The sequence below is a fragment of the Vulpes vulpes genome, chromosome 1, assembly GCF_048418805.1.
Source record: "Vulpes vulpes isolate BD-2025 chromosome 1, VulVul3, whole genome shotgun sequence".
Lineage (NCBI taxonomy): Eukaryota > Metazoa > Chordata > Mammalia > Carnivora > Canidae > Vulpes > Vulpes vulpes.
The window spans coordinates 148,295,005-148,316,355 of NC_132780.1; the positions used below are offsets into that span (position 1 = coordinate 148,295,005).

The following is a 21,351-nucleotide window of genomic DNA, read 5'->3' on the forward strand; positions in this document are numbered from 1 at the left end:
AATGTCTTGGCAGCATATTAGTATTTGAAATTTCTTCCTGACAAATGGTAATATATGAATTCTGTAACTCCCTGTGTTTAGGATTGTTTTCTGTTCTAAATTACGTAGGCTAGGAAAACTGAATAAATACAATTAATTTTAATCAAGTCATAAATTAATATATGCCAAAAAACATATTTTAAACATCTTAGAGTTTATCTGGCATAGCAGAACACACACTGGACTGAGTTGGGTAACCTGAGCTCTCATCCAAGTTCAACCATTGAATAGGTGTGACTAACTAAACGACTTAATCTCTAGGCTTCCATTCCCCTATTTTTAAAATGAGGCAATTGGATAGGATAGCCTGTGAGGTTCTATAACTTATTAATATTCTATAACTTGTTGAAGCTTTCTATTTGTTTAGCATGTTGTAATTGATTAGCCAAGTGAAACATCTTTCATTTAAACCGACCCCTCCTAAGAACCCCTCTGGCCACTGACAGTCTCCTTCCAAAGAGTCCTTAATACGAAAATCTTCCCACTAAGTACTGAGTGGCATGGTACCCTAACTATATAGCTGGTTGAATGAGGAATGACCACCCACAAATAGTCCAGTATCCCTAAAGGGGCTTGGCATGAGAACTACCCCCAACAGATATGTTCTCTACAAATGAAGACTGACCCAATCAGTTGGAAATTTGAACACAGAACTATCAGAGAGGAAAGAATTGCAAGATACTTTTCTTGGTAACAGTCATTTTAACGGAGATTTACTCATTGATTATTTAGTCATTTGTTTGAGATCCCCATGTGACCATAAGACCCCATGGAGTCAAATACCATTTCTCATCATTGTAGCCTCCTACATCTTGCACAAGAGGCACTCAATAAATAATGCGTTGTGAGCCACCTAAAGGAAAGGAAGGATAAAGGACAGGGAACATAGAGAACAAAATGCTATGGTCACCCACAAACAGTTATGAAAACAAAGAACCACATTCTTCCCAGTCCAATAAGTATGGAGCATTAGCCACCAGTCCATCTAGTTCAGAGTTTTACTCTACTGCCTTTACTTCATTTACTTATTAATTTAAATGGAAGAGTTAGATGATTTTCTGGTTAGCATGGGCTCTGCTCTGACATATCACAAAAATGTCACTGAAAATCAAAGGAAAACCTGGCCTTTGAAAAGACTTGTCCCTGATGCAAATGCATAGTTAAACTGGCTCAGGATAAACAAAAACAAACAATGAAATACATTAGAAGGTGCATATGAGTCTTTTAGTCTTTGAGAATTTGGCTTTTATGAGTTAGAGAGATTTCACAGAACCATATGACTTTTGGGAAGGGTTTGTTTACCCTGATGTCCTGAAATTACTGGGAACAATTAAAGTTTTGAGATAGCCTGAATTTTTCTTTCCATTTGGTAGAGGCCTAATGGCCCATCTGCAGATCTGGACTCCTGTGTGCACATATGGTCCATAATTTATGAAATGTGCTTATTTACACGTTTTAATTCTTATTTTCCAATATTTTGAAATGTAGCCTTCTTACATCTTTCTGTGAAATGCAGATGCACATTTCAGCTATTGGGGTGACACAATAGCAAGTCATTAGACATGACAGCATTAGGGCTGATACCTACCTGTTATAAACAATTTGATGGAAGCAATTTATGGAACTATTATTGGAGGACATTCTGCGGTACCAGGCATTTCTATCTGGTGGGTGGGTTAATACTCACCTGAAATAGTTGGGGGAACTCCTTCCTTCACCTGGAGAGTCACTTGAACTTGGCCTTCACCTGAAACTGAATACAAAAAGCCAAAACTTGGATGTGATGCAAAGAGCATTTTTTAAAAAAGATTTTATTTATTTATTCATGCGAGACACACAGAGAGAGAGGCAGGAGAGAAGCAGGCTCCATGCAGGGAGCCCAATGTGGGACTCCATCCCGGACTCCCGGATCACGCCCTGAGCTGAAGGTAGACGCTCAACTGCTGAGCCACCCAGGCATCCCCAAAACATTTTAATACAAAAGATATTCCTATGTGATAAAGATGGCTTTATGCTAAATTCCCCCCAACCTAACTAAATTTTCAAAATAAAAAAATGAAGTCCTCGTTAGTCTAACAATTGATTTTGATTGCTTTTATTTGATTAAACTCAACTTCAGTGAGGTCTTTAAGAGAATTGGCACATAAATAAATTAGGGGGGAAACTCTTTAGCCATATGTTCTTTGGAGGCCAATGTTGGTCAGCAGGGCATATCTCATATCCTTTTTCCTCTCCATCATTTTGAAGGGTTGGCTGTTAGAATTCATGTGTTTTTCAATAGAGTTCAGATCACCCATGAAATGTATTTGCTTTACCTTTATCTAAACAAATTATCCTTTTAATGAAGGTTTTTTTCCATCCCCTCTTTCTCTTCCATCTTCCAAACCAACTGAGCACATTTAAAAGGCCTGGGGTTCATTAATTTTAAGTGTTCAATAAATTAGTGGAAATAATCAAAAGGCCTGATTCTTTCTGATAATGACAATTTGATGTCAGTATAAACCAGTAGATTAAGCTGGGAACATATGCTCCTTTGCCAAGAGAGGCTGCTATAATTAAATAGTGAATGCATCTACAAGGTGCTCTCACGCCTGATTAATTAGTAATCAGGTGCGCCAACTCCACTTTTCAGTAACACCTTGTCTTTTATTGGTTAATTACCTTTCTGCCTTATCAGATGTCACATGAGCCAACACCTCCCACCACTGGAGGGCCCAAAGCTTGAGGACTTGGTCAAACCCATGCTCTCCATTTGCCTTTCCATGGAGCCCTAAACCTTTTCCTTCATCACAGGATGGACTAGACCAAGGATCATTTTTTTCTAATTGCAAAGCAAAAGTTTCAGATTACAAAAAATAATAATGATAATCCCCAAGGGGATTCATGATGAGATGTTTCCAATCCCTCTATTCTTACTCTGATAATTACTCTCATTAACATTTTTCCCACTATAAAAAGTGGCTTTCTCCTTATACTACATATTTTGAGACCAGGTACAATGACCAACATATTCTCTCTGTGTTCTACTTTATCACTACTTCCAAGGTTTTGTTTATATTGTTTCTCTAGCCTGTTGCATATTTCACTCACTTTTCTTAATAAATAAACATAATGCCACCAGCCCCATGTTCTATCTCTCCTTTTTTCTATAATGTCTAATTCACCCACTCATGCTCATACTGATATTGGTGATATTTATCCCAAGCTTGCTCTCAATTTAGCAAATATTTATCAAGCATCAACTGTGGTAAATTTCAGATTGCATCAGTCATTAGCTCTGTCTCTAAATCTTAGAGGGAGGGAGGAACTTTTCTCAAGTACCTTAGGACACTAGACATTGCTGGACATGTAGATACTTACTATGAACTAACCTGGAGATGCTAAATTTATAGGGCTCTACTCTGAATACCCAGTATTTAACTGACAATTTTAACCAATTGAGCAAATAGAGACAGGAACAACCCTTTTAAAGGAACTAAACGACAAAATAATAGAATAGACTCCATTATAAAGAAAAGCAAAAGAGAATATGGACAAGATGATATCTAAAAACATGAAAAAGACTCTTAACAAAGGAGCACTCTTCCATATGAAGAAGGACTTAAATAATATAATAGAATCAAACTCTGAAGAAGGCAAATTAGAAAAAATTCCAGGAATCATTTGTAAAGGGTTATTAGTTCATTTAAAGATTTTATATAAATCATCCTTGTTAAAAGCAGCTTCCAAGTAATTGTAGATTTCATAACACCTGTGCCTCTTCCTTAAGACAGAGCCACTGAAATAAAGAAAGGAAAAAAGTAAAGTTGCACATGACAAAATCTTTTTCAGAACTACTGCAGTCATTTTATATTGCATCATGCATTGTAACTGTCATGGTGATAATTAACCCAACGACTGAAAAGGCTAACCCCCACCATAGCCAACTCCCATATAGACTGTTTCACTTGTCCTTCCATTCAGGAACTAACTTAACCCAGGCTCTGTTCTTTGTAACTCAAGGCTTCCTGGCGACTGTGCTATCATATCTGCAGCTCTACACTGATGGCTTCTGAACTGCATGACCACTGTGTTGTTGTTGTTGTTGTTTTCCAGCCTCTACACATGCACAAATATTTCCCACCTCCTGGGGACCCTCTTCCCCAAAATATATGTTAAAAGCTATCACTCATTTTATTAAAGCGAATGTGAGAATACCATTCACTCTGAGAAAAGGAGTAGTTTCAGTATCCAAAGAAATGGAGAAAAGTTACCAAAAGTAGGAAAGACTGAGAAAGTCTGATTTCCTTCACCACCACATGTACATGGCCCCCTGCAGACTGGTTCTGAAATGTGAGTGTGGGTCAGAGGGCTGGCTATTCTTCCCAAATACCATTTCCACACCCTGAGAATAGAGCCACAGTCAATCACTGGGAGGAGTGTGGGTGCTGATTGAAGTCCAACAGCCTGAGTTTGAATACTGGGTCTTCCAGTTCCTTGATGTGAGCAACTAATAAGTTCTCCATCATTTCTGAAACTTCCTTCCCATGAAAAATGGAGATAGTCATCCAAACCACCCTTTAGCGTTATCTGAAAGAAAAGATGGGATGATCCCTATATAACATGCTTAGCACAGTGCTTGGCATATAAATGCTAGTCATTACCTATACTGTTATCATGGCATGCTCATGATTCTAGCATCCAGTTAACCAAATCCAAGAAATATGCTTCTACTCTTTTTACAGCTGCACCTAATCATGATGAGCCATAGTATTCAGAATTGTAAGCAACTTAACCAGATCTGCTAGTTTGCTAAGTGCTTTGACTCTATAAAAGACAGTGTAAATGTTAAGCGTTGTTTCCAATTTGGATAAATACAAAGAGGGATTAAAATCATTTGAGAATAAAAGTATTGACTCAGGAAGAGTTTAAAAGCCTTACACGAGTGTGATATTATGCATATGTCTTCTCAGTGCTTATGATTTCTGAGTTTGTATTTGTAATATGAGAGTGGTTAATCTACTTTGTTTATAAATGGAGCCTCATTGTAGTTGATCCTTCCCAGGTTGTAAGACTATCTGGTTAGTCCTCAAAAAGAAAAGAAGTCTTTAGGTCAATTTTAGTCAAATTATTCCGATGAGTGCTATATGATGTAAGGTTGCTATAAATGCAGAGATCCAGAAGAAAGTGAGAAATATGCCAAGAAAGAGGAAAGAGTTACTCAGCCAAATATAATAGTGTCTTCCACCGTTGTGTATTGTTTCCAGCAGGTTTTGTCTTCACTAGGGCACTAGGGAAGAGAAAAATTAATTCTCTCCTGAGTAGGTCCCATTTTCTCTTGTAATTTTGAAGGGAGAATTAAGCACCTATCTATATAAAAAGGAAAAAGTAAGTGGCATCTTAGTGGGCCTTTGCTCCTTTCCTATTTAATTCTTCATCCATATTCCCATTTGCACTTCACCATTGAGGTTTAACACATATTTGGACCTTTCATTCAATTCATATTTACATAGTATGAGTCAGCAATTGACCACTCATGACGAGAATTTAAAACAGTGACGGCATCTGTGTCTGCGGATTTCACCCTTTCTCTCCCTGACTCATGCCTTCTTTCTAGGTCTCTGTCTATGTTGGACCCAGGCTCCAGCTCTGTCTTCAGGAGCCAGATGTTGGGTGTGGTCCCCTCTCTCTGCACTGCAGCTTAGCTTTGCCCTATCTACCACTTCCACCTCTTTTTCTCTCACACCCATACACTCCTGCTCTGTTCTCCCTCCCTGTTCAGTGAACTTGACCTCATTCCCCAGAAATTAGCCTTTTTCACTTAACCTTTGAGAATTACTTGCCAGCTGATCCCTGGGCAGCTAATGCTTGATTCACAGGAACATACTTCTGTCTGATTCCGGCTGCACGGGGGCAGCCACAGAGCCACTCTGTCCCTCATAACACAGGATCTTTCCAAATCCTTCAGAGAAACATTACATGAAAATCCTACAATCACCTTTGAGTCTTCCATTAGCCCTAGTAATATTCATTCATGGAAGGGTATAAATTTTTTTAGGTGTAAAAGAACTTATGCAAGACACTGACAGATATATGTACATTAACTGCAGTCCTAAGACATCAATTAAACCTTCTTAATTAACTCAGAAAACAATAACTATTGCTATTCTGACTCAGAGATGTTTGCTACACTTGCATGGGGCATATGTGATGTCCTGGGCCCCATGCAGATCTACAGAACCAGAACTTCCAACAGGGCAGCCTGGGAACAAATATTCCAGCTGTTTGCCCATGAGGCATATTTAAAAAGTTCCAAACTGAGGAATTTTACAATTTCTCTCAAAAACGTGGCTTGTTCTCAGGAGCAGGTGTTCTTAGCAAGTGAGAAAAGAGACCCAGATAAAAAAGAAATCCCTGGGCCCACACTTTTTACTTTCCATCAGTTATACCCAAAACTTGCAGACTGCATTATATTCCCAAAATATAAAATCTGAGGTGATGATTTTAGTGGCATTAATGTTTTATTTTAATAGCTATGGATGCTAATATATTTTAGAGAAAACAACTAGGTCATTAAACCCATGATTTTATGAATATTATTACTTAAAGATAGGTTAGGTTTTTTAAAAAAGACAGCATGGGTATTGATTTAAGAAAACTCTAAGGTAAATAATAGTACAAGGGCTATAGGATGCGACAAAGAGTGAAGCTGGATTTCAAATATCTGAAATTGAGGAAGCATAAAGTCCTCAAAAGGCCCAAGTTTTTCCTTTAAGTAGAGGAAGAAGAACTGGTTTATAAGGGTATATATAAGTTTGGATTAAAAAACCCAAAACACCAGTGTACTGGAAAAAGTACTGAACTAGGGTCAGAAAGGCTGAGTTTGAATGCTGGTTACACCACCTATGCTCTATGTGAACTAGAGCCAGCCATCAGCATCACTAAGAATTAGCTCCTTAATCTGATGCCTAGAAAAAATATTTGATTCTGACTTCTAAGTTTTCCTTCCTTCTTTCTTTCCTTTTCTCCTTTTTTTCCTTCCTTTTCCTTTTGGGAGAGAAGTTGCTTGCAACCAAGAGGCAAAATTCCTTTTCCCATGGCCAGCTCCTATTCCATTCTCTATGTTTTTGCCATAAAGGTTAGTGCAGTTCCCCAAAGTCAATCCTCTATATTACTGGCAAAAATCCTTGGAGATCTTCGGGGAATGAGTCTTCCGTGAGAATGTAAATTAATTTATTAACTAGAGTGCCATGGATTGCCTTAGAGGGCCTCAGCGTGGGGATGGCAGCAAAGTTTCGAAGGATTATGATTCTGCTCTGCTTATGAACCACTCCCCAAATGCTCGGGGCGGCCAGTGGAGTCCTCTCCCCGCAGATGCAGATGCTAACGGAGCTCCTTCCCAAGGAAGGCCCCGCTGAACCCCAGACGGATGCAGCTGCAGCCTGCTCCGTGCCTGTGCCCTGGGCACTGGGGAGAAAAGAGAAACCCAGGCAGGGCCCAGGATCTCCTGGCCGCAAACTCTGGGATTCTCAGGATCTCCCGGGTTAGCAGCATCTCTCCTGAGCCTTCTGTGTGATGTGACTCGACTTCTTCAGGGAGACGGGTGCAGACAATGAGGTCCATCTGTCTTTCTATCCACAGCCCCCTTGCCCTCACCGAAAACGGCCCCGGCTTCTTGCCAAGCAGCCTGCCTTCATCTCGGCTAGGGGGCCTTTCGGAGACAGGCACTGGCCAGCCTGGCTAGACGTGGCTTTTTTTCCTCTCCAGCAGATCCGAAGAGGGTGGTAGCAGGAGCCTGTGCGCCTAGCAGGCGCTTGCTCAGCTGCCGCCCCACACAATATCCCCGCCGGCCGCCTCTCCTCTGCGACAGTGTGGCTGTGTGAACCCGGGAGGGCCGCTCTGAATGGCTCAGCATCTGACAGGAATTTATCACCGGCTGCTGGTTGGGCGAGGCAGACAGCGAGGGGAAGGGGCTGGGGGTGTTGAATGCTCTCTGCCACAACCCAACAGTTTGCCCTAAAGAGCCTTTTCCCGATAGAAAAGGACAGGGTCAAAAGTAAGTTGACCCCTGACAGAATGTACAATTATTAGGAGGGGACTGTGCACGAGCAGCTGCTGGAACCCCACTGGCTCCGCATCGGGCTTCCAAGAGTCAGAATATGAATAATCAACTCAAGATTGTTTCCTCCACCCCTATCAACCCCCCTTCACCTCCCCCCCAACCTTCTCCTCCTGTTTTGGGCAAGTCCTATTATATTCCTACAGGAAGAAGCATAGCCCTCCCTGGCAGCTGCAATAATTGTGTTCCTATTGTGATGAAGACCTCCTCCTGGCCACCCCCCTACAAGTGGCCATTGTGAGTGGAGAGTCAGTGATTATACGCTCCGCCTGATGCTTTGGGGGAGGGACCCAGCTGTCTAAGTGCTGACACACGAGTGTGCGGAAGGCCAGGGAGGGGGCCGGTGGAGGTGGAGGCGAAAGGTTGAGGGGGGATCCGCGTCTGTGAGACGGGACCCTGACACACCAGACCTTTTTCATAAGTCAAGCCCAGAACAAATGAGGCTTTATCAGGCCCCAGTGATGAGGGGGTCTCATCTCCCTTTGAAGTGGAGCTGAGCATGGGGCCTAGCAGCTTTTCCTCCTTTGGACCAAGCAAACATCCTTCTTTTGATATGCTACATGCTCATTATCTCTGCCCCATTTAATGATTTTTGATTGAAGGGTGGTGGCTGGGATGCCGAGAAGATCGTTAGAGAGGCTCCATCCAGCCAAGCCTGCAAGAAAGGCTTTCCTTGTGCCTGGGCCTAAATTTGGAATTTCTTAACAGTGTGCGCTTGTTCTTAGAGGCAGATAAGGGCTGAGCGTGAAATTCTTAATTAAGCAATAAATAGAGAGTGGGGTGTCAGCAGATGTAGCCAGTAGCCATGGCAACGGGAATCACATGGGCAAGAGAGCTGAGACGAGATGTAGGCCTCAGGCCGGGGCCTGACTGGCAGCTGAAGAATCCTACAAAGCTTGTAAACCAGATTAATTAGCTGACTAATTATTTCATAGCGTTAATGTAACTAAGAAATAAAAATAGTTAACCATGAACTGAAACATCCCTGGGAAAAAAAAAGAAAAAAACAGCGGGGAAAGAGGCAGTGGGGAACTGGCTCTGTAAGGCAGAGACAAGAGCTGCCAGTTAATCAAATCGCATAAACGGAAAAATGGGCTTCCTGGGTTTGACTCCGATTCTGAAAATGTAAAAGAACACTTGTCCTGCAGTCTCACCCATTCCCAAGCGTGGCGTAGAAGTTACAGTTCGGAGCTGCCATTCGGAATCACTTCTCCCATCAAACACCGCTCCTCCTGGGTCCTCACACCAACTGTAGCACACCAGTGCTCTACTATGGTCTGGTAGGCAAGTGGCTTCTTAAGGCAAAATTCTCAGGGGCTTTAGAAAGGCAACCTGACCAATCTCCTTAAAAGATATTTTTAAATGAGCGAGGTTATCTTATTCTGTGGGTAACAATTGCTTAAGTGGTATTAAATTTCAATCACAGAAACAATATATCAATATGTCATATTATCGTGAATCTCAGTTATCTTACAAAATCTAGTCAAGGAAAATAGAATGAGACCCTTTCGGAAAGGTTACAACGTGTATGCTAAATTCAAGGCATATGACATTGTTAATCTTCTGGGGAAAAAAGAAAAAAAAAATCCAGAGAAATAATCTACTGAGAAAACCTGTGGTAAAGTAATAGGGTATACTAATCACATTTGAAGATATTTGGGCATTTTGTACCACAATTCCAAGAGATAAGTAGGTATTCTTAACCTCATTGTATAGCTGAAGCCATTGAGTCATGGAGCATTTTTAATTCCATGCCCCAAGTGGAACAGCCAGCCAGCCAGCCACTGATTAAAACCCTAAACCCTAATCTCTGGCCATGAGCTTTCCAAAGAACCTGCATACCATAAAAGACATTTGCTAAAGAAAGACAAAACTTGCCTTGGTAGAGAAGAGCAATAATCTCAAAACATTACGTACAGGATTGTTTTTCTTTGTCACTGGGGATCAGTGAGAAGTTTTCTCCCACAATCCTGCCTAGCACCCCCTACCCTATTTGGTCAGTGATCAATGATTATTTAGTGGGCAGCACACTCTAGTGGGGAGATCCAGAGCCAGGAGCTAGAATGCCTGGGTTCTGATTTTTTCCCTTCTCAGCTGGGTCTAAGATTAGTCAGGTATCTTCCATCACACACAAAGTAGCCAAATGGAGGAAACAGAGATAATTGTGATTTTGTTTGAAACTTCCTATCCTGGGGGATGTGGTAAGGTTGGAAACAAAAAATACAAAAAAGATGGTCCACTTAGAAGTGGTCAACAAATTAATGAAACACAGCCAATTGTCAGTGAAGCGGCACTCTGAACGAAAAGCCAGCCAGGAATAGGAACAGGGTCTCTTTATCCCCACCCCTGAAAGTCTGGCAGGAAATTCAATGGACCTGAAAGAGGTCAAGCAGTTTCCCTACAATAGATAAAATGAAACTTCTGTATATACAGCTCTCCCCACATTTCTTTTTTTATCTCAGGAATATGTCCACACTGACTGTGAGGTCTTGACTTTTGTTTTCTTCTTAGACTAAACGTATTTTATGTAAATTCTCCCAGTCGCAGACCTATAAAGTCACATGGTCCCAAAAAACAATTAAGTGAAAGTAACAAACTAATCAATATGTAAAACACACAGCAGAGAGCTAGAACTCTATTGCTTGGGGTCTTGGGATACCAGCTTCAACTACCTCACTGCCATTATGGCATCATCAGCCTTCCCAACAATGTTGTAAACTTGACACAGAGAATGTCCAAAATATAACCGAATCTACCCAATTCAACATAGCTGCACAGGACACCACCATCGAGGAGCAGTACAAGGTTGGGTTCCCCCTGAATCCTCATATCCTCACTGTACAAGCCCAGAAATGAGAACCAAAGTGGCTCTAGCCACCTACCTACCCCAATCACAGGATATAGAAGGCACAAATGACCACAAAAGCCAGTACACAGAGCACTGAGAATCCTCTTAAGGAACAAGGGTCTCCATGTTCATTAAACATTCAACCAACCCTCTGTGATTTCCTGTTCCTTTTCCAACTCATATTACCTAAAGGTGGAGATACTAAGGTATTCTGATAAATAGAATGTTTTAAATTAATAAGGGCTATCTACCTAATAAAAATGTCTTAGACTGAAAAATGCCTCCGTATCATATATCTGCTCATATAGACATACAGATATACAAATATATACAATATTCATATTTACAAATATGAATATATAAATATTCATACTTAGGCAGATTTGCATTTATACCATGTATGTGTATAAATAGTCTCAGAGTATAACTTGCCATTAAGTCAATAAATAATGATAACAAAGGGGAAGAAAACATGTAGTTGCATGACTTGATTTTTTTTTTCCCTTTATGCCACAAATGTTCCTTTACCATGTTTTGCTTATGGGGTCATTTAAATTAGTTTGCAGTTGGGGGCACCTGGGTGGCTCAGTGGTTGAGCATCTGCCTTTGGCTCAAGGAATGATCCTGGGGTACTGGGATCGAGTCCTGCATCAGGTTCCCTGAAAGAAGCCTACTTCTCCCTCTGCCTATCTCTGTGTGTCTCTCATGAATAAATAAATAAAATCTTTTAAAAATATTAGTTTGCAGTTCATAAACAAAATCTGACCAATGGACAAGACAGGCTCTTCACAAGCATGCTAAGTAATAGGAGAACCATTTGGAATTAAAATTTTGTTATAGAATATATATCAAGAGAACAGTCATACTTAAAGTTAATGATACCTATTTATTCTTATTTAATGGCTGCATTCAGCTCTAATAACAAAAAGATTCTCAGGGATCTCTGTCCATCCTGAGTCTTTATAGTTTTAGGTTACATTTATGGTTGATCAAATCAGAAATAAAATTCAAATGGTACAATTCAGGGCAGATAAAATATACAACAATCCATTTGGCAAAGACTGAACAATACCAGGTAATTACCATACTCTCCACTGTAGTGCTATTAAAATGTAATAGTCCCAGGGCTCAAGTATAGGTCAGGCTCAATTGACACTGAAGCACAAGGGAGATGGATGAGGAAGTCAGGACAACTGCCCAGGCAGTCTGATTTCAGAGTCCAACCATTTAACTGTAACATACAGCTCCCGCTTCCAGTTCCTCATAGCTTCATAACACAAATATTTGGAATTCAAGAGTGAATGGTAGTTTCCAACAATGTGCCCTCAAAATGCTCATCCAATTATACTTACCAAGGTAGATGAGTTGCCTCAACTGGGTATTGAAGAACCAGTCGCAACCTTGGTCCTGACCAGGTAATGGCAGAGATGGAAGGGACCGTCCCTCCTGACTCCCACACCTTACGAGGATGTCAGGGTAAGGCCATAGGACTGTGTGCACCAGCAGGAGGTAGTTTCCAGGAGCAAAGCTGCCAAATGTGGCTGAGTACTTGAAGTGAGAGAACAATACAATAATGCTCATTTAGTAAGGAAGGCTTTCCAAGAGCTACAAAGAACACAGATGGAGTACTTTAGAAATATAGCAGTTCACACTTAGACTACTCTCCTTGCAGGAAATGGGCTTACTTGAATCCATTCCATAATAAATTCATAACCAGAGCTACAGGATCATGGAACATGAGGATTGAAAGATTCCATTGAGTGTCTCTTAACAACTTCAATTAACAGAGGAGAAAACCTAGACAAGTAAGCTGACTTGCCCCAGGTTGAACAGCTAGCCAAGACAGAGCCAGATTTAGAATTCTTTTCCAGTTTTTCCCATAACTTAAAAAGGCAGGCAATGATAGGAGGCCCATTCTTTTATAACACCAACAGCTAGCACTATTGTTGCATTTGTTACATGCTTAGGTTCTATTCATACCAAAGCATTCAATCCTTCAAAGACTCCTCGTCATTGTCATTACTACTGCCTCCATTTTACAGATGAGGAAGCTGAGGCAGACAGGGGGTCAGTAACTCGCCCCACACCACAAAGCAGGGGAGTACTGAGCCAGGAAAGACAGAAGAGTATCCACCTCTACAGTCAACATTCTGCTGCCGTCACCTTATGAAAATTCCCCAAAACGTTCTCATGGGAACCTCAAGGAAAGAAAAGAGCTCTCTTTTCTGAGAAGGGTGGTGAGAAGATCAAAGGAGATTCTCTGCCTCGAACTATACCACACCCAAGATCTGCTCTCATGACTTTAAGGAGAATGTGAAGGAAGAAAGGAATGTATTAAAAGAAAGAGGTGAAGTTTGAAGAAATCCACTGGATTGTCTTTTTTTTTTTCCAGAAAATGCACCCACTTTCCACATGGCTATTCCTATCTTCACTGCCCCTAACCATTTGACACTTTAGCCAACCCCAATGAACGTCCAGACCTTTATTTGCAAGTTAATCTTTGACCACAAGGTGGCAGTATGCAATGTAAAAATGCTTTGTTAAGACGTTTTTCTCTGGCTACAAACACTTCCCTGAGGGGTAAATTGGTTCTTAATCCCTTATCTAATAATATAATTCCATAGAATGCTTAGAAGGTATTTCTCATTGTATAAATAAAGTTAAAATTTCAGGCAGAACCATTCTGTTACTCAAGACAAGATTCAAACAGATTCTAATATATTCAAGTTAAAAAAATTAAAATAAAAAATAACCACCACATCTTATATTCAGATTACATTCATCAGGTCACAACACTGTGGCAGTTTTCTTTATCAGCACCAGAAGATGCTAATTCCTGCAAACTGCTATTTCACAGGTAGAAAGATAAGAACCCCTGGAGAATAGACCGTACCCATGAATGAATTCCTGGGGTTACCTGCAGGGATCTGCTGATCCAAGGGGTTTCAAATTGCAGTGAGTAGGTCTCCTGATCCAAGAGCAGAGCCATCCAGCCATATAGGTTAGACAATGTGTCACGTACATAATTGACAGTGGTTGTCTTATTTCTGCTGTCGGTTATGGTTAAATCATAAGAAACATTTGGAGCATTAGCTCTAGGGTGATTTAAAAAGAAAAAAAATGGGTGGTAAGTTATTTGTCCATTCTGGCTTTAATACACTCCTCTCCCATCAGTGGTAATTCATCTTTTATTCTTTCCATGTATTTCTTGCGCTTGTGCCATCTTGTCTGTATATCTAGGGAGCTTTTAGCAATCACTGTGTGAGTCAAAACAGCCCCCAGATGTCACAGATCATTTGTGCCTTCCACTGGCCTGGTGGGTTGAAGGTAGTTAACATTCAGATCTGAGACCACTAATAAATGCCATAACAAGTTCATAAGGGCCAGGACTATATATTGTTCTTTTAATAAAGAAATATCCATGTTCAGAATCTTGCCATGGACCTATTTTATCAGCATCAGGAAATATATTATATAGTTATTAGATACTCTCATAAGAAGCAATGACGGAGACCCAGAAACTAATGTGCCTAGACTCTCAGAAGTCCACCTCCAACTGCCGGGCAGAAACGGCTGCCGTAGCCTTCCCTAGAATGAAAAAGTAACCTGGCTCCTCTCCCATGGGCTTGCATAATGCCCAGCGCTCAGTCCTACCACCGCACCTAGTGTCAGTTTTTTTGTTGGTTAACGTAGACTGTGAGATCTTTAAGTTAGAGAGATTTTGTCCATTTGGTGTCCTCCACCCTGGCACAGGGCCCGCACACAATGGGTACTCAACTCATGTTTGTTATATCAAGGTAGGACTGCTGGATGAACTCTCTCTAGAGCAGCTGGTGCCAATTTCCTAAGTTTTAGAAAGCATTTCTACAAGTGCATTTTAGCAAATGAGGAAATTGAGGCAGAGCATGGCAAAAGTATTATTAGAATGTCACAAGGCAGCACTAGAAATGTATTACTTTCTACAAATTACACAGCCCACTCCAGAGTGATTTTTAAAACTTCACTAGAACATAAACAGATTTAGCCACATGCTAAGACCCTAAAAGAAAGTCAAAGTGGACAGAAAATAAAAGGCAAAAGTCAAAAAAAAAATCAATACACATTATGACTGTCCTTCCCCCTTTGGTTTGGTTTTCATGAGAATCTTTAACTGTGGCATTTTGCTGCAGGCAGATAATTAAATTCTCAGAGTAGAGGGAAATGAGACGAAGGAGGATGTTGGGTTTTCAAAGTGAGGTGTGGCATGACCATATCCAAAGCCAATTTACAATCCGGTGGATTTTATAAAAAGAAACTGTTTTTAGTCTGAAATGCTTAGGCACAATGGTTAGATGGCCATAAACTGGAAATCTTTATGTACATGAGGTGGATGAATTTGGGCAAATTACTGGCCCTCTTTAAGCTTTCCTTTCCTTTTTCAACAAATGAAGGCAGATAGTATGTATCTTTCATATATGAAAGACTGTGAAACTTAGAGATAATCTATGTATTCGGTAACCCACTAATCACTAAGCCCACTCACATCTACCCACAGCTCATTTAAGAACTAACCTCAGGGGGTGCCTCAGTGGCTCAGTAGGTTAAGCGTTTGTCTCTTGGTTTTGGCTCAGGTCATGATCTCAGGGTCCTGAGATGGAGCCCCACATTGAGATTCATGCTCAGCGGGGAGTGCCCTTGAAGATTCTTTCCCTCTACTCCTCCCTCTACTCACTCAGGTGCTCTCTTCTCAAATAAATAAGTAAATCTTTTTTTTTAAAAAAAAAGGGAATAGACCTTAAGATGTGCCAGATTTGCCATTCTGTACTATTTGTTTTAATGTTTAGCAGTTTATTTAAAAACACACTCAAAACTCTTCATGGTACAAAGCTGTGGCCCTGGCAATGCAATATTTGATACATACTTATTGTAAGAATGCATGTGTTTCTTTCATTCATTAACTAATAAAATGAAAAGGATGAAAAATGTTCAGAGCATTAGGAAATTAAAACAAAAAACAAGCAAAAAATAATAAAAACCATGACTACTCTTTCCCTAGATTTCCTGATGCAGGAAGCTTTAGAAAGCTCGGGGTGGAAGACTTTCTCTGATAGAGCTTGGAACCACACATCCCAGGGTCCCAGGAGGTGATCCAGCACAGTTTGGCCCAACTAATACATTTTAAAAGTAGTCTTCTGAGAAATAAATGTAACACAAATGTGTTAAGAGGAGATAAAGTTGGAACCAAGAAATACCAAAGTGGTCCATAGGTTGGCTACAGTAGGTGTCATGATCAGTATGTAAGGTGGGATTCCTTACAGTTCAGAGAATGATTCTGAGTATTTCAGATTCTGAAAGTATAACCTTTCAGTTTTCACAGAAATATATGGATCCGGGAAAATGAATCACAAGAACTAAATCCAGGAGAGAGACTAATAGATAAATCAGAATTCCCATTTAATAATTCACAGTAAGAAATAAGGTTTCCTTTCACATAGTCAGTATTTGATAAATATTTGTTGAATGAATGAGTGAGTGTTAAAATGGACCAGTACACTCTAAACCAGTACTAGGTGATGTTTCTCCCCAACAGAGAAGACTACCTGGAAATCTCACACAAGGGTAAGAAGATTTCTTATAAACTTAACAATTGAAGAAACAAGTAACTTAATTATAAGCTATCAGAGCTTAATACAGCCAACCCCCATATCAATAGGATATTTGCCATGAAGACTTAAACACTTATATTTAATGGTCAGAAAATAGGACATATATAAGCAATCTACACTACTAGTAAGACTGGTTTAAAAAAATGCTAAGGAAAGGGATGCCTATGTGTCTCAGCAGTTGGACATCTGCCTTTGGCTCAGGGCGTGATCCTGGGGTCCCCAGATCAAGTCCTGCATCCAGTTCCCTGCATAGGGCTTGCTTCTCTCTCTGCCTATGCCTCTGCCTTTCTTTCTGTATCTCTCATGAATAAATAAATAAAATCTTTTAAAAAAATGCTGAGTAAAAAGAATAAAAATTTTAAAGTGCTAATGTTTCCTGATAAACTATTTCTTTTACCCTAGTCAAGTGCTCTCAAACCACTTTTACAATTTTTTAAAAATTATAGACCTCTATTTGTTCAAATCCATCCGTCTCTTCACATTTAGTTCCTCTAACCTATATTTTGTCACTTACTTCGCCTTAGCAATCTATGTTTCTCATTCTTTTCTTAAGATATCATGCATACCATCTTGAGTGTTATGAAAATATTGCCTCAATATGTTACAATACAATCATTTGGGTAGATAGTACCAGAAATGGTTCCTAATTTCAGCAGTGTGGCCCATGGCCCCAAGAGTCCTCCTGGTCATCCTAACTAGACATAATTATTTCTCAAATTCTATCAGTACCACATTTATAAATCAATTTTTAGGGTACAATCTCTCCTGGGTTCAGTTTCTATTGATTGTGACTTCAATTATTGAAGGAGCCATTTTTCCAGAACATAGTCCCAGGTTTCTAAAAGCTCTTATAAACATGACCCTCTCTTCAAATATTGTAAAACCACCAAATGCTAACAGTCATTCAGTTCTACCTGTCTCTGGGACTATTACACCTTCCTTTTGATGCCCTTTTCCTTCCAAGCAGCATCCAGCAATCTGATGCTAAGCACCTGATCAAACAGAGACCCACCATAGCACATCATGATCCTAAATTATATCTTCCTCTTTCTTCCTCATGCATTGCCCTGATCCTATCAAGCCATCCCAACCATTTCAACTAAGGTTTAGTTGGGATGCAATTTTACCAGTACTAAATGTGCAGCACCTTTGTGTAATACAATCCAAGTAGAGAAGGAAGTTATCAAATATATCTTTACTATAGCTGGTAGTGGAAATGGTACATTCTGAAAAGAAAATCAAAACATCCAAGATCCATCTCCCTATAGGTGAGACACCTTGTATTGACCATCACTGGAGGCCAAAAACCCAAAGTCAAATCATCTCCTCCCCTTCTAGGCCAAATGCCAGCAGTGAAAATGGTGGGCTCTTCTGAAAAGCACCAAAAGAACATCAAGTCTCAAAGAACACCATGAAGAGAATTTACCAACGATAATGACTACAATTTTCACTTGCCCTAAATAGCCACCAACTTCCCTGTGCCCTAAATAGCCACCAATCTCCCTCTCTTTACTGTTAATGAAGCAAAGGAGCACAAAAGTATTTCTAATTTGGAGGAGCCAAGGGAGTCTGCATGGGCCATTAGCAGCAGAGAGCTTCATTACTAGGGGAAGAAGTCTCTCTCTGAACTTCTCATGGCTTTATGTGCAAGAAATCAGGAGGCAACCAGTCCATTTTAAATATTAACCCTTACCTCTGCATCAGCAACAGCTCTATATATAATCAAAAAGACAAAAGGACTACAAGCTTTTTCTTTTCCTGTTCAAGGGGGTACCTTAATTTTTGTTCTTTTTTTTTAAATAACCAAGCTTGTTTTTAATTAAGGGATATTTTCCTTTAAAAATAACGGCACTATCGCTTGATAAGATTTCCCAGCCTAAGTATCAATTTAAAATACTAGTTGTGTAAACAGTTATGTAATTTAGTGCCCATATACAGTGTGGAACTGTTGAATGTATACTGCCCACAAAGGATTTGTCAGGCAATCAGCAATACCAATGAGAACAAATATTAACTCCCTGGTTTGTGTTTACCATTAGCTTACTTTTCCTGAGGGTCCATATCTCTGTGTATTAAGACAAATATTGTATTGAGCTCTAAATGCTCTCAATTCAGAACAATTGTGAAATAAATCCTTTATAATTACACATCTCCTAAGCCATACACATCCTAATAACTAGCCTCAGATGATGCTGCATCTCCTGAATATTAGGGCTTGCTGCTGTCACTCTCATTTTGTACTACACAAAGAAGGTGAAATCGGAATTTTAAGCACAGCCAACAATTTTTTTTGTGTGTGGCACAGCATTGCTTGAACATCCTTTAAAATACCTTGTACTCATAACAAGTCTTTGTCAGAAAACCACTCTCCTACCTCTGACCTGCCACCATCCAGTACTATTTTATATGTATCAATATAAAAACTATTATATACCCTTATTGATTGAAGAACACTTAAATATATTTCTCCTTCCAAGACACGTAAAAAGAGGAAGAAAGCTATGACATTCAGTGTTTCCCTCAAACTTTTAAATCCCTAAATTCACATGCAAAACAGAACAACCAGTAAGCAAAGAAGAAGCCCTGTGATTTAAAAATCCTTGTGTTTCTGATAGCCACACCCAACATCACTCCCTTGTGACTAGGCAAGTATCTATTTCTGTTTATCTATTTTCAGAGTCTGCTAAAGCAATAATAATTTGTTAAAGAGAAGTCCTGGAATCAACCTAGCACCTCCTCAAACGTAGCATCTATAGTTTTGGCAGCACACTTAGGACAACACTGTTTGCTTATTATATCTTAGTTCATGAAGAAAAGCAATAGATGCCTATTATCCTACCTAAGAAAACCCTTCATACGCTATTGCATCTCTTCTTTTGATTTGCCAGAACATGTGAATGTTACCATTGGAGCTATGCCCCCAGAAAGTAAACAACTACTTGTCAGGGATACTGAAAAACAATTTTATACATCAGGTAGGGAGTTAGACTAAGAAACTTGTCAACCCTTTTACACACACACACACACACACACACACACACACACTTCTAGTGCCATGGTAGAGCTGACTGACCCCTACTCAGGAGCTCATTGTCAGTCTCTCTTCCCAACATGTTCAGTGACAGCATGATGGTAGCCATGAATAGGTCCTATGAGTATTTTCACCATGGAATTGGGCAAATGCTACAAATCAGGGCTTTTTATTCTAGAAAGTTAGTTGCTAAACATTTACTGGCTTGCTACTGTGCCCCTTTATTATTCATGAAATTTAACAACTATGTGGTGTTGTGGATATTCCTCAATCTGGGGTCCATTATGATTTTTAGAGCTTTTTCTACTTTACTTCTGTAACCTCTGGTGACAAGAAAGGAGATATTTCTTGGAATTTCCCTGTATCACTTTCTTTTTTAAGTCTGAATAGATACCATTAGTGATGCTATGCCTTTATCCCTAGGAAAGAGAGTTAGGCGATTATTAAAGGAAAAGCTAGGCCAAAATTTCCATTTGAACTCTTCTTTACTTTTGCATTCACAGAGGCAGGGGGTGCCTCATACTTTGAACACTGACACATTAAGAGCAGTTACATAGGTAAAAACTGAACGCAAGCACTACAGGAGAGGATGTTAAGCAACATCTAAGAATCAAGGTGATCAACAAGAACATTAACCTTTTCTGTTCCAGAAGTAGGAAGAAAGACGTAGAAGGTGCTGGAGCAAAATGAATCAAAAACTGTCCTGAATAACTCCACATTCTATGATTAGCTGGGAGGATTTTGCTAGATTGGTACGTCATGTGACCCTTGGAACGTATTCCTTATTTTTCAAGAATTGGATTAAGTTACATTTGAGCTCACTTAATTCCCTTGCCAGGCATTTGTTTCTCAGATACATAAAATCTATAGTATTTTATTCAATTAGCAGTATGTTCACATGTTGTTTTGTAAATCACAGCTGTAAAATAGAGACTTTTTAAAGACATTTATTAAATACTCAGTATATACCAGGTGACCTTTTGAGATAAATACCATTATGTCCGTTTTATTGATGTGAGAGCTAAAGCAAAAAAAGGGGGGGGGTAATTTGTCCAGAAAAAGACCCCTCAGGAAGGGGGTAGGGAGTTTCACCTGGTACCCACAAATAGTTCTTACTTACTTCTCCATTCTTTAGTCTTTGAAAAATAATTTCAAATACATGTATGTGTCCTAACTATTTTATGTACATCCTATAAACTTGGAGGGACTGGTTGGCCAAATTACAACACCTTATAAACTCTTAATTTCTCCCACAGTCAGTACAAGACAATTAACTAGAGAGAGATCAGGGTTTGATTTATTTGTATTTGAATAAGTCTAGGACAATTGAAATACTTATAGAGTGCTCTACACTACTACTACTACTGCTACTAATGACAATAATAATAATAATTCCCACGTGGTAATTTTGAGGGTTGAGTTCTTATTCTCCCCATCACAACTAGATGCATCTAAACCACCAGGGAAGGAAAACAACTACAAATGTTGACAAACTGCTAATTCCATTGGGGTGAGATAGGAATGGAGTGAAGAAGGAATCAGCTGTTAGAATACATCATCTGGTCAACTGATAGCCTCAGGAAGCAAAAGCCCAAAAGACATTATGAAAGAACATTCTTAAGTATTTCATGTTCCTAAGATTTTTTTTTTTATTTATTTTTGATAGTCATAGAGAGAGAGAGAGAAAGAG

The 21,351-nt window shown here is 39.7% G+C and overlaps 1 protein-coding gene across 4 annotated transcripts in view; it reads right to left on the reverse strand.

Annotated features, from left to right (window-relative positions):
* PKHD1 (PKHD1 ciliary IPT domain containing fibrocystin/polyductin) overlaps positions 1 to 21,351 on the reverse strand; it is a 477,678-nt gene that overhangs the window by 217,013 nt on the left and 239,314 nt on the right. For all 4 annotated transcript variants that reach the window (XM_072733695.1, XM_072733698.1, XM_072733700.1 and 1 more), the window contains 3 exons: positions 13,903 to 14,080; positions 12,338 to 12,533; positions 1,727 to 1,792 (listed from right to left, as the gene is read on the reverse strand). In XM_072733695.1, coding sequence (XP_072589796.1) covers positions 1,727 to 1,792; positions 12,338 to 12,533; positions 13,903 to 14,080 — 440 coding nt within the window. The remainder of the gene's footprint in view (positions 1 to 1,726; positions 1,793 to 12,337; positions 12,534 to 13,902; positions 14,081 to 21,351) is intronic.